Here is a 12,381-nt window from a genome sequence, read left to right on the forward strand (position 1 = left end):
GAAGAACTGACTGGCTCTCTCTCAGTGAGGTTTCAGGTACTTTACATAGGCCAGACATAACTTACTACCCACATGCACAGAGCAGGAATTTGGGGTTCAGGCTCAAGGGACTTTCCCCAGGCCCCCCAACAAGGATGCAGAAGGACTGCAGTGGAAAACCAGATCTGGCTGACACTGAGGGGCCATGCTTGCCCCTGCTCTCCCTCTGCTCCCTTGAGAAGCAGGCAGTTGTGGCCTGGGTGTGGGGCAGGGACAACGTGCGTGGCAGACAAGAGCGTGTCATCAGATATGCAGCTGATATAAAGTCTGCTCACAGGTATTAAAAAACCAGCCTGGTCAGTCTTAGTAAAAAAATAAACAGGCAGAAAACCCTGAGTGGATGTAAGTTCTGCTAATAAACGGTTCCGGCTCTACATGCACGGTTTAGAATGCGTCCCTTGTGTAAGGGTTTGGATTTCACAGCCCTGCTCCCTGCTCCCGGCCTCCCGGCCTCAGGGAACAGGAGCAGCTCTTTAGACACCCCACATACACCTGGGGCCTGGCCAGGATGGACTCCTGTGAACACCTTGGCTCTCAGGGAAAACAAAAGAATCCCAGAGAATTAGGCTAAGATGCCCCACTCCCCAGGGGCAGAGACCCCCAAGAAGGGCAGAGGTGGAACAGAGGTGGGTCTCTCTTCTGGGCCATGGCCTTTATATCAACCTTAGCCCTCTGGGTGGGGATGGGTGGGGGCTAGACAGTGGGCTCAGGCTGAGGCTCGGTGGGGAGAGGCTGCTGTGACTGGGGGCAGGCTGGGAACGGAGATGGTTGGCATCCCTCCAGGTACAAATAATTCCCTGCTACAAACAGTCAGTGGGGGGCTTTGGCTTTGGCTTGGCTGTGCCGCTTTAGCCATGCCGCCCTGGCCGGTGTGGGAAGAGGCAGAGCGTCACCTTGGCCCTGCAGCCTCCATGTATCCATAACTGTCACCTCCCTCCTGGTGCACCCCCTCGTCGAGCCCATATACCCCATGCACACGCACGTGGCTGAGAGAGGGCTCTGAGAGTGATGGGGGCAGCAGATGGCAGCTCGGGGTCCAGGAAGTGGAGAGGGAGAGAGGAGGGCTAGCCTGAATGTCCCTGGATTCAGGCCACCAGGAAAGCCCAGCCTTCGTCTCCAGCTATTTACTCGAGCAGCTTAACCTGTGCCTGCTGGGGCCTTCCTGCCTCTCATCAGCTGCCAACCCTCTGATGTTAATTTGGACCCATTGGTAAACCATGGCCCTTCATGGATAACTAACTGTGCCAGACCTGGCTGGTTAACCTGTTCTGCTTGGCTTCCTCTGCTTAACCAGCAGCCCAAGGCCACCCGGGAAGCAGCCACCCTGGGACCCCCAATGCAGACGGGAGCAGGATGCGATGATTCCTACCGTCCCTGTCAACCCGAGAAACTGCTGTTCTCCCAGGCAGCCAAATGTTCCCAACTGACCAGCTGACCTACATCCCTCCTGCTGCTATTTCAGCAGCTGCCCTCTTGTCGTGTCCTTGGTGGAGGAGGAGGAAAGCTGCTGCTGGACCCTTCGAGTCGGCTGTTCCCTGTGCAGCGATCGCAGGCTCAGGCAGGGGAACAGGGATGTTTATTGTAAGGGCCAAGCTCTGGGCAGAACACTCTTTGCCAGCCTGCACACCTCTGCGAGGTGGGCTCATTATCCCGTTTCACAGACCAAGGAGCTAAGGCTCAGAATCTAAGCCCACACCAGGGTACCCCAGCGAGTAAGTCACAGGGCTGGAGGGCCTGCCTCCATTTTTCTCCATCACTCCACTGCATCCGACACAATCATGAGCACAGGAAGAAGGTAGAAGGGAAAGTGGCCCTAGGAACCTGAGCCTCAGGCCTGATTCTGGAAGTGGACCCTCAGAAGTCCAGATACCTTCCATCTGCCTGCCCAGAATCCAAGACAGCCACGCTCCCACCAACCCTCACCAGGCAGTAAGGAGCTTGAGGGCCACAGGTCTCCCACCCCCAGGACAGGACTGGCCCTGAGCCCAGTTCCAAGGAGAAAGGAATCCGTTCAGAGTGCTGGTTGCAGTGCAGATGGAGCAATGACCAATGGGTAAAGGGCAAATGAAGTTCAGAGAGGGAGAGCCACTCACCCAGAGCACACAAGTTAGGGGCAGACACAGAACAAGTATCACAATACTGTGGAGGAGATGAATTCTACAAATATCTTAAGAACAGCAAAGACCAGTTTTGTTCTCTTTTGTTTCCTTCAGTGGGGGTAGGGAGTCCTTAAGGCCAGAATACAGTTGTCCTTTCTCCTGCTTTGCCTTGTGCAGCCTAGATCTGGTTACTTTGTCTGCCTTGGAGGGCCCGGAGAAGGTGGCCTTGTGCTCAAGGAAGAAAGAAGTCCTAGGGGCTGCCACCTGGCTGGGAAGGGCCATGGGGCATTAGGTGGTAGTGTTGTAAGATGGGGAACAGTCTGAAAGAGAGAGAGAGAGAGAGAGAGAGAGAGAGAGAGAGAGAGAGAGGAGAGAGAGGAGAGAGAGAGAGAGAGAGAGAGAGAGAGAGGAGAGAGAGAGGAGAGAGAGAAAGAGAGAGAGAGGTGCAATGTGGCTTTCTCATGAAAATGCATACATTTAGCAATCCCTTCTGCAAGAATTTGTTTAAGGAAAAGACTCGGATATGCGCAAAGATGTAGTACAAGGATGTTCATCCCAGCACCATGTGGAATAGGAAAAACCCAGAACCAAACACACACACATCAGTCAATAGGAGACTGTATACTGAGACTGGAATGATTCACACACTAGCTAACCCTTTCAAATAATGGTATGAATCTACTGTTATTGACCTGGAAAGATATGTATAGGGAAAAAACAACTGGTATAATACATCCTCATTTTTGCTTAAGAAAAAAACAAAAAACATCCAACCAAAAACATGTTCACACACACCAACGGACATACAGAGAAAAACCTCTGGGAGGATATGCTGCTTACATAATGGTATAACCAACAGTGACTGCTATCATTCTCCTTTGGCTTTCCTGTATTGTCTGTTTTTTAAAAGTATTTATTACAAGCACGAAATTACTCTTATAGAATCAGAAAAAAAAATTACTTCCATTGGAAAAACAAACAAAATCAACTGAAATGAGTCTCAGCTTCAGCATCACCAACAATTAGCTGTGTGGCCCTGGGTAAGCCCCATGCCCTCCCTGAGCCTCGATTTCCTCATCAGGAAAATGGGATAATAATTAACTTCTGAACCACCTGCCTCCCAGGATGGCTGTGAGGCGCAAACTGGAAAAGGTCATACTGTGGTCTAACAGACTGAGAGGGGTAGAAACTGAAATAGTCTCCAGAGTGACTGGCATAAAAGCCAGCGACCAGGAGAGGATGGTGACCCCATGACCACTCTCATGGACTCCCAGACTGGCAGTCCCTAGAGAGGCTTTGGGCTGAAGGAGGTCTTGTATGAGAAAGCTCCTCACAGCAAACATGCTCATTAACTCTTAGTACTATTAACATTACTATTTCAGATGAGTTCCCAGCAATCCAGGGACAGGCAGGCAGGGCCCAGCCAGTGGTGGGGATGTGCCTGAGACCCCCCTGTGTGGGAACCCAAAGCCCTTTCTATATGCAGAAGCCTTGCCTGGTCCTCAGCCTGAGAACACCTTGTTCTCTGGTCCAGCCAGGAAGAGAGAGGCCGGGGTGACAGAGGGTGCTGCAGAGGGTAAGAGATGGGACAGTACTGTTCTGAATCAGGAACTGAAGACACCCTAGTTCTAAGACTGGATTTCTGTTGACACCTGGAGCCGATTTCCCGCCGCCGGTCTCTCGGTTTCACCTTCTGAAGTCTGCAGCTACTAGAAAAGCTCTCAGATTTGCAGGGTGAGCTCTGAAAAGCCGGCACCTTCACACTTTCTGAGCCCCAGGCCTCTGACTCCAATAGGGCAGACAGAGCTTAGAGAGGAAGAGCCTGTCTCTAGAACAGACAGACCTGGGTCAAACCCTGGCTCTACCACTTAAGAATCGTTACACTGGCCAAGTCACTTCTCCTCTTTGAGCCTCAGTTTCATCATCTTTAAAGTGGGAATAGAAAACATCCTCACAGGGTAGTGAGGAGCAAAGCTAATGAATGCACAGTGCCCAACATGTGCTGGGCATGGGGTAAGTAGCCAGTATCTGTTAATAATTCCCTTGAGGGAATTATTTTGGAATCCCTAATGCCCAGCACAAGGCTGGCAGAGTAGACAATGTGGAGAAGAAGGATCTGAGACTGAGGGAAAAATAGGGACATGTTTTGGGAGCTCAGGGACTGGGAGGCTAGAAGACAAGGGGTCAGGGAAGGCCACCCAGGGGAGGTGGCATCTCCACCAGGCCTTCAAAGACATCTGGATGTAGGGCATCTTTGGGGCAGGTGTGCTGCTTAGAACTGGGGCCTCAGAACACAGCCCCACACCCTTCTATAGGCCCAGGACTGGCGTCCTGGGGTGGCCTGGGGGTATGACTTCTCACCCTGGGGCCACGAGAGCTTCCACTTGGTTACATCCCTTGAGGGGGCACAAAGGAGTCCTCGCACTCCTGCTCCATCAACTCTCTGCTTCTCCCTCTCCTCACTCTGTCCCTGGAGGCATCTCTCTGGCTTCACCTGCTGCTGACATTTCCCCAAGGAGGGAAAATTGTCAAGTCAGCCACCTACAGACTATTGGGGACACGCCAATCAGCCCTGAGGCCTTCTGCATTCCGGATCCCTAGCAGGCCTGAGAAAGCCAAGGGGCTCACAGAGGGGAATTCTGCCCTAGGAGGACAGGTAGAAAGGCCCAGGGGAGAGCCTTCAGCAAACACTCCCAGGGCCTGCCAGGGCTGAGGGAGGCACAGACCTGGCCCTAGAAGAGAAGGAAGCTTGGGGCCTGCTGGGCAGAGCCTGGGGGTTGTTGGGCTTCCCCCCTTCCTAAGAAAGGAGCACAGGCCAGACAGGACAGAAATGAGCCTTAGGACAAGCATATGGCCTGAGGGAAGCCATCTTCTGCTCCTCCCAGGGCCCCAGGCCACCCATTCACAGAATAACCAGGCTTGTTTGACTCATTTCTTCCCTCAGCCCCTCCCTGGGCACCTTTCTCCACTTCCAGGTCCAAGGCTGAATGGCCCTGGGGCATCCTCCTCTATGGGTGGGCAATCCACTGGCAGAGGCAAGCTCCAGCTTCTGGAGGCTTCAGACATCTGGGAAGCAGGGGGTGGTCTCAGCAGTTAGGTACCTAGAGAACCGAAGGAAAATCCTCCCTCCAGGAACTATTGTACTAACTGCCATTCATTGAACACCTACTGCTTACCAGGAACATTGTTTCATTTAATCTTCATACCATTCCTGGGAGGGAGAAACTATTAACATTTTTAAGGCCATTCAGCCAGAAGTGCCAGGAGCATAGAAAACCGGGTGTTTTCAGCCCCATTGAGTTGTGATTTCAACATAGGTCCCTAAGTCCCCTTTCTGAACTCCTCTATCTCATCCTTGGGGAGAGAGAGTAGCAGGGAGGGAGAGCTTCCTGGAGGAGGTGACACCTGAGCTGAATCTTCTAAGGTGACAAAAAGAAAATCGCCAGGTGAAGGAGCAGAAAGAGTATTCCAGGCAGACAGAATGCCACATACAAAGACCTGGAGGAGAGAAGCAGTAGGAGAGCAAGAGCGAGATAGAGACTACAGTTTGGTGTCATAGGCTCATAGGAAGAGGCAGGAAGGTGCTAGAGGGGAGTGGGCAACAGGAACCCATCACAGAGTCTCAGGAGGACTCTGAATGGTGGAGTTGCCTGGTCAGATGAGGAAAGTGAGGTTCAGAGAAGAGCAGCACTGTCTGTCTGCTGACTCCATCCAACAAGGAAATGAAGCTGGACCTGGTGTCAGGGTATGAGCGTGGGGCCAAGGCCAGGCAGCACACTACAGGCCAGCTGTGGCGGCACTTTAATTATTTACAAGGCTGCTTCCCAGTGGCCATGTTCCTGCAGCCTGGCCTTGCCCAGCTAATGAACTCTCAGCCCTGGAAGAGGTGGCTGCAGTCGCTCTTTATTAAACCTGGGATGGAGGGTGATGAGGGCTGGCAGAACAGAGCAGCCTAAAGAAGCCAAAACAAGATAGAAGAATCTGAACACAAAACCAGTCCACTGTATACCCGGCCCCCCAGCCCGTCCACAAAGAGAAACACAGCGTTCCTCCCAGAGCTTGAGGGAGAGAGGGGGGTTTGATGTCATCTCAAGATGGGGAAACAGAGGCCTGAAATGATTTGCCTGAGGTCACCAGCTAGCGCTTAAGATAGCACAGGTTCCATAGTTGGGTGCTTGCATTGACACCCCAGCAATTTCACTTAAAAATTATATACCTTTTGGGCCGGCCCGGTGGCTCAGGCGGGTTAGTGCTCCGTGCTCCTAACTCCGAAGGCTACCAGTTAGATTCCCACATGGGCCAGTAGGCTCTCAACCACAAGGCTGCCAGCTCAATTCCTCGACTCCTGCAAGGGATGGTGGGCAGTGCCCCCTGCAACTAAGATTGAACACCGCACCTTGAGCTGAGCTGCCGCTGAGCTCCCAGATGGCTCAGTTGGTTGGAGCTCATCCTCTCAATCACAAGGTTGCCGGTTCGATTCCCGCAAGGGATGGTGGGCTGTGCCCTTGCAACTAGCAACGGCAACTGGACCTGGAGCTGAGCTGCGCCCTCCACAACTAAGACTGAAAGGACAACAACTTGACTTGTAAAAAAGTCCTGGAAGTACACACTGTTCCCCAATAAAGTCCTGTTCCCCTTCCCCAATAAAATCTTTAAAAAAAAAAATTATATACCTTTGGGCTGTTTACTTAACCCTATATACCTTTGTAAAATGGGGATAATGCAGGTACTTCATAGAGTTGCCCATTTTATAGAATTGAAGAACATGAGGTGATACACATAGAATCTCAGCATAACGCCTGATCCACAAGTACTCAGTAAGTATTCACTGCTGTTGTTACTCTGGGAGCAAAGAGCTGGCCAGAGACCAGAACCCCTGTCTCTGTTCCCAGACATTAGGAAGCAACAGGAAACTGAGGCCAGGGGGCCAGCTGGCCTACGTGCCCCAGGTCCACAGCCAGGGACCCACCCCACTTCCCCTGGCTGGGCTACCCCTTGGCTTCCTTGGGCCTGGCCCTCTGGCTTCCAGTCCCTTCCTCCACTTTGAAGGCCCTTTGAGTTGGAAATGAAGCCCCATGAGCCTTTCCCTTCCCTATTCTACCAGCTCTGTCCATGTCTCCAGAGGGCCAAGTCCAGCCCACTGTGGATGAGAATTAGGATTTAGAAGGCCTTAGACTGAGTACTGGCTCCAACCCTGAGGAGCTGCGTGACTTTGGGGCAATCATTTCACCTCCCTGAACCCATTTTCTCCTATAATATGGGAATTGTACCACCTATTTTTATTTTATTTATTTGTTTGTTTGTTTATTTAGGTACCACCTATTTTTAAATGGTAAGCCCTGAGGGACTGGCTTAGTTACCATCTTTCAAGGCCTGGCCTTGCTAGCTCTTCCTCCAGGAAGCCTTCCTGGGCTTCTTCAATACACATACTCCCTCCCTCCAGCCTCCATCAGCTCTTAGTATTCACAGGGTACCTTCTGGTCCATTTGGGAGCTTGAACTCATTTTGCATCACATAGACTGCACTTAGAAATTGCAATCCTCATTTTGCAGGTCAAAAGGTACAAAGGTGGGGCAGCTCAGACTCTCTCATGGGGTAGAAGGGTTGAAGTGCCAAAGAAGGGGTTAGATATAAGGCAGAGAGGCTGCGCAGGGAGCAGCCAACAACCTTGAGGGGAGGATAGTTCAAAGATACAGTTTGGGCAGACAGCCCAGAATGGGGAGAACTCCCAAGTTGGGGAAAGAACGGGTGAGGAAAGATCATTTTCAAACTGGCCCAACGCAGCCACCCAAAGCCCCCATCCCTTTTCTTTGAGATTTCTCTTTGTGGCTCCTAGGGGTCCTTTTCTAAAGACCTTGGAGGTGTGAACACTCATCCATCCCCTTCTCTTCACCAGCCCTGTATGAAGACTTTCTTCGTGTATAACCTATGGAGGAACAGCTACCCCCATGTGGCAGATAAGGAAACAAGCTCAGAGATGTTAAACAGTATGGAACCAGTACTTGGTACTAACAGCACAGGCCCCACCCCTTCCACTCCAAGCCGACAATGTCATTTACTTTTGTTCACTTTCTAGCTATGACTCTACCCTATCCATCTCAGAGGGAAAGCAGGAGCCCAGATTGGCCATCAGAGTTCCCCTGATCCCATCTGGGGTCACACAGCCACCTTCTATTTTACTCCTGCATCTTGCCCAGAGCACCTCATGGAGATGAAAAATGACAGGCCCAACATTCAGAGTATGCATTCCCAGTTCCTGGACCACCCTCCTGGGTCCTTCTGTACCACATTCCGCACCACAGCAGATAATGCCCCTGAGCTGGGAGGTAGGCGGACATCCTGACCAAGGACATCTTGACCCAGTTCTGTCCTTCTCCACTGGGTAACCTTGGGCAAATCACTCAACTTCTCCACCAGCGACTTTATCTACAAACAGGATGACAAGAAAAACTTCTGCTCTTCACAGCTTGATGTTATAAAGAATCAGGGAGATAGTGAAATCAGCCTAGAAATGCAGTTTCTTTTTCCCTGCCTCACCCTCAACACTCCCACTGTAAAAGGGACCACAGAAGAACAACTCCCAGGGATGAGACTGACTACAATATTTTACCCCCGTTTGGCCATATTCATAATTTCAATAGCACTGGGAAATGGTCCGAGTTGTGATTAGGCTAAGAACTTTGGAATCAGATGCTTAAATCCAAACTCTTACTTAGCAGCTCAATAGCTGTGGGGCAAGTAACTTAATATGTCAGTGCCTCAGTTTGTTCAGTCTGTAAAACAGGGCTAGTCTGAAGATTAAAGGAGTTTATGTAAGGTAAGCACTTACCACAGTGCTTGGCACACCCGCTACCAGTCAGCACATGTTAGTCTCATGACTCCCAATTACTAGAACTGGTCCTCAAAACCAGGGCAGGCAGGAATCATTAGCCTAAGTGGTTAGGTAAGGAAACTGAGGTAGGAGGAGAAGATGTGGCCCAGTCACGGAGCGAACTCTGGGTTTGGTCTGAGAAAATAAACCTGGAGGCTGACTGGCAAACCTAGAAAAAAACCAAAAACTCGAGGACTCAACAGACGGTGCCTAACCAGGTGTTCTCTCTACCACGCGGCCACGCCTGCCACTGTGTGGAGCTTTGAGTTTGTCCACCTGTTGTCCTCCTCCTGCAAACCCTGTCCTCCGTGGCCATCGGGATGGCCCTGTTCTCCAAGTACTCCAGTGCCTGCACACAGTAGGCGCCTAGTAATGAAGAATGAATGACCACCGGCGTCCATGTTCCCAGAGACCTGTTTTTTTGTTCCTGGAAACACTCCACCACGACAACAGTCACCTAATTTTCTTCCAGTCCCAGAGACAGCCGAAACCGCTCCACCCCAATAGGGAACTTCCAAATCAGTCGGCGCCCGGGTGTACAAGCACCAGAATCAGCAAAGACGGCCCACTACCCGCACACAGCCGGGGTCTTCACGCGCGGCCTGGGGACCCTCGGGTCCCTTCCTGGCCCCCTTCTTTCTGATCTGCCCCATGACTCATGCCCGAGCCGAGGTGGCAGGAGAGTGCAGTCAGCTAACCAGGGTGGCACAACAAGGGCTTCACCGTGACTAGGCAGAAAAGCAACCGGCGTCAGGGCCCAAGCCCCGCCTGCACCTCCTACCCCCAGGGTGTGCGCGGGGGTGTGGCCGGGGCGGGGTCAGGGCAGGGCCCCTGCACCCACGGCGCCCGAAAACTACACACCCTCCCGCTCCACGATTGGCCGCTCTGGCCACGGGGGCTTATGGGGTGGTCCTGGCCCAGCCAATCAGGGGCCCCGGGGAGCCCATTCATTCACAAAAATTCAAGAAGGAAAAGAAGCGCGGCGAGGCCTGAGGCTGCGTGGAACTTTGAGGCACGCGCGCGTTTGGTGGAGCCGATGCGGGAGTACCGGAAAGCTGTATCGCTGGAAGCTAGACTTGCGCAGGGACCGGCGCTTCCCGGTTCACAGTTCCGGCCCAGCAACCGGGTGTGGCTTGCCCTCCTCCAGGGCCACATCGCCCCGGGCTCCGCCTAAGACCCCATTAGGACACGCCTGCCGCCCAGCTCCAGCCGCATTGCTCTGAGCCACTCAGCCCGGAGGAAGGCGGCGCCCGGGAGGCTTCCCGGCTTCGATCTGCGACAGTAAGGTCCACGCAGGTGGCCCGGCTGCAGCTGCCGCCACGTGCGCGCTAAGCAAGGCGCCCCCCACCGTTCTCTCCCAATCCTGCTGGCCACTCACGGCACTCGTCCTCGTCGCTGTTGTCGGAGCAGTCATCATCCTCGTCGCATCTCCACACGGAGGGGATGCAGCGTCCGTTCCGGCACCGGAACTGGTCCTCTTCGCATTCCTTGACCGGCCCTGCGCAGGGAGAGGGGAGTGAGCCGGACCCACGGACCATGCAGTCCTGGCCTCCCGGAGGGGTCTACTGGGGTGAAGGCAAGCGGCAATGCTGAAGCTAACTGCCCCGGGGACCTCGGGCGCCCTTGATCCTAAAGGAGGGCGGGAGGGTTCCTGGGATGGCGGGCAGCGCCGTGGCACGACGAGGCCAGGCACACAGTCTGTTTCACACGACTTAGGCATACCCCCCATTCTGACACACTCACCCACACACTCGGCCCATAGTCAGAGACCTACGCAGACAGCACACAGAGAGCCCACAAACACGCCGCGACACACGCACTGGGCGCAACGGGCATATCCTCCTCTCGCACGCAGCCCCTCTTTCTCAGCAGTACGCAGGGGTCCCCGGAAACGCATTGTCAGGCGGAGAAGTCATCTGGCTCCGCTCACCGCCGCCGCGGAGCGCGCGTGTCAAATGAACCCCAACCACTGGAATCAGCTCACCCAAAACCATCAATGACCAACCCTCCTTGCAAAGTTCCGGTCCGAGGAGCGTCCACTGCGCCCATCCCCCAGGAACACAGTCCAAAGCACAGGGAGCCGCGGGGGGCGAGGGACAAATTAAGGGATAACTCGGTCTGTAGGAGCCTATTCCCCACTAGCGCCTCTGCCAGGCCGGGGCTGGGGGCCCTGGCGCAACCCGCTCCCTGTCCGCCGGGCCGCGCTTTGTTGGCAGCTCCGGCAGCGCAGATCCGGGCCGGGGACCAGCTGCACGCACCTTGGCCGCCAAGCAGTGAATCTGCCGCCGCCGCAAGATGCTGGAGCCGCAGCAGCAGCAACAGCAGCGCCAGCGGCCGGAGCACGCCCCGCTCGGGGCGGCCCATGGCGGGCCCCGGGCTCCGGCCGCCGCGCCCCGTGCACCCCGTGCCGCTGCCGCCGCCGCGCTTCAACCCGCCGAGTCCTTGCCGCGGCGCCGGGGCTGCCGCTGCCCCCGCCACCGCCGCCGCCGCTGCCGCCCGCCCCGGCTCCTCGGCTGCATTTCAAGCAGGTTCCGTGACGCTCGGCGGCGGGGCGGGCTCAGGCTGGGCGCGCGGCCCCGGCCCTGGGCTGCCGCCACCGGCGCGCGCGCCCCCTCCCGCTACCGCCTCCGCCCCACGCTCCTCTCGCTGCTGCCACCTCTCCCTCCTCCCTCATGTCCTTGGTCCACTCCTCCCTCCCCAGGCTCTTGGTGACCATGCTCAGGGCCCGCCTGCGTGCTGGGCGCTGCAGACGCTGGGGTGAGCCTAGCGAGGTTCCTGCCCTCAGAGGTAGACAGTCCAGGGGAAGCAGAACAGGCTGCCTGGAGTAGGTGACAGGCTGATGGAAGGCTGATGGATGCCTAGGAGTGAACTTGGGCCGGAGGGGAAAGGATGTTCCTAGATGCACAGGCCTAGGTAGTGTGCACATGGCACTGAGGTGATGATACACAGGAGTTGGGATATCACGATGTGCGAGATCAGGGAGAAGGTGGGGGAGAGGGACTGGATCTCTGCACCCCGCACCTGCTCCAGCCCTGATTACACATCTGAGTAGCTGGTTAATGTGCTCATGTACATCTGTGCATGTTACAAGCTCACGTGACCATGGCCGAGGATGTGAGGCAGGTGACTAGGGCCTGGTGCACAGACTTTATTCATTCATTCTTATTCGACATTCTCCAGAGGGCCGGCCAGAGGGCAGACAATCAGAAGGACCCACAGGGACAACATGGTAGTCCTTGCTGTGATGGAGAAGGGCAGGGACTGTGGGGCCCACAGAAAGGATGTGTCATCCCTGCCCATAGGGAATGCACACTCAGGGCCTCTGTCTGCCACTGCTGCTGGCCTCTGTATGAATGAGAAGGTCCCTCCTCT

The 12,381-nt window shown here is 54.6% G+C and overlaps 1 protein-coding gene across 11 annotated transcripts in view; it reads right to left on the bottom strand.

Moving 5' to 3' along the window:
• The window catches only part of LRP8 (LDL receptor related protein 8), a 72,973-nt gene extending 61,020 nt beyond the window's left edge, over positions 1-11,953 (bottom strand). For 3 of the 11 annotated variants that reach the window (XM_074334747.1, XM_074334744.1, XM_019742775.2), the window contains exons 1-2: positions 11,268-11,951; positions 10,388-10,507 (exon numbers count right to left, since the gene is read on the bottom strand). In XM_074334747.1, the coding sequence (XP_074190848.1) occupies positions 10,388-10,507; positions 11,268-11,373 (226 nt within the window). In that variant the 5' untranslated portion in view covers positions 11,374-11,951. Of the gene's footprint in view, positions 1-10,387; positions 10,508-11,267 lie in introns of all 11 variants that reach the window. The other 8 variants (XM_074334748.1, XM_074334745.1, XM_074334742.1 and 5 more) reach the window with 7 other exon arrangements.
• Between the last annotated feature and the right edge of the window lie 428 nt (positions 11,954-12,381).

The sequence above is a fragment of the Rhinolophus sinicus genome, linkage group LG06 (assembly GCF_036562045.2).
Source record: "Rhinolophus sinicus isolate RSC01 linkage group LG06, ASM3656204v1, whole genome shotgun sequence".
NCBI classification, from domain to species: domain Eukaryota; kingdom Metazoa; phylum Chordata; class Mammalia; order Chiroptera; family Rhinolophidae; genus Rhinolophus; species Rhinolophus sinicus.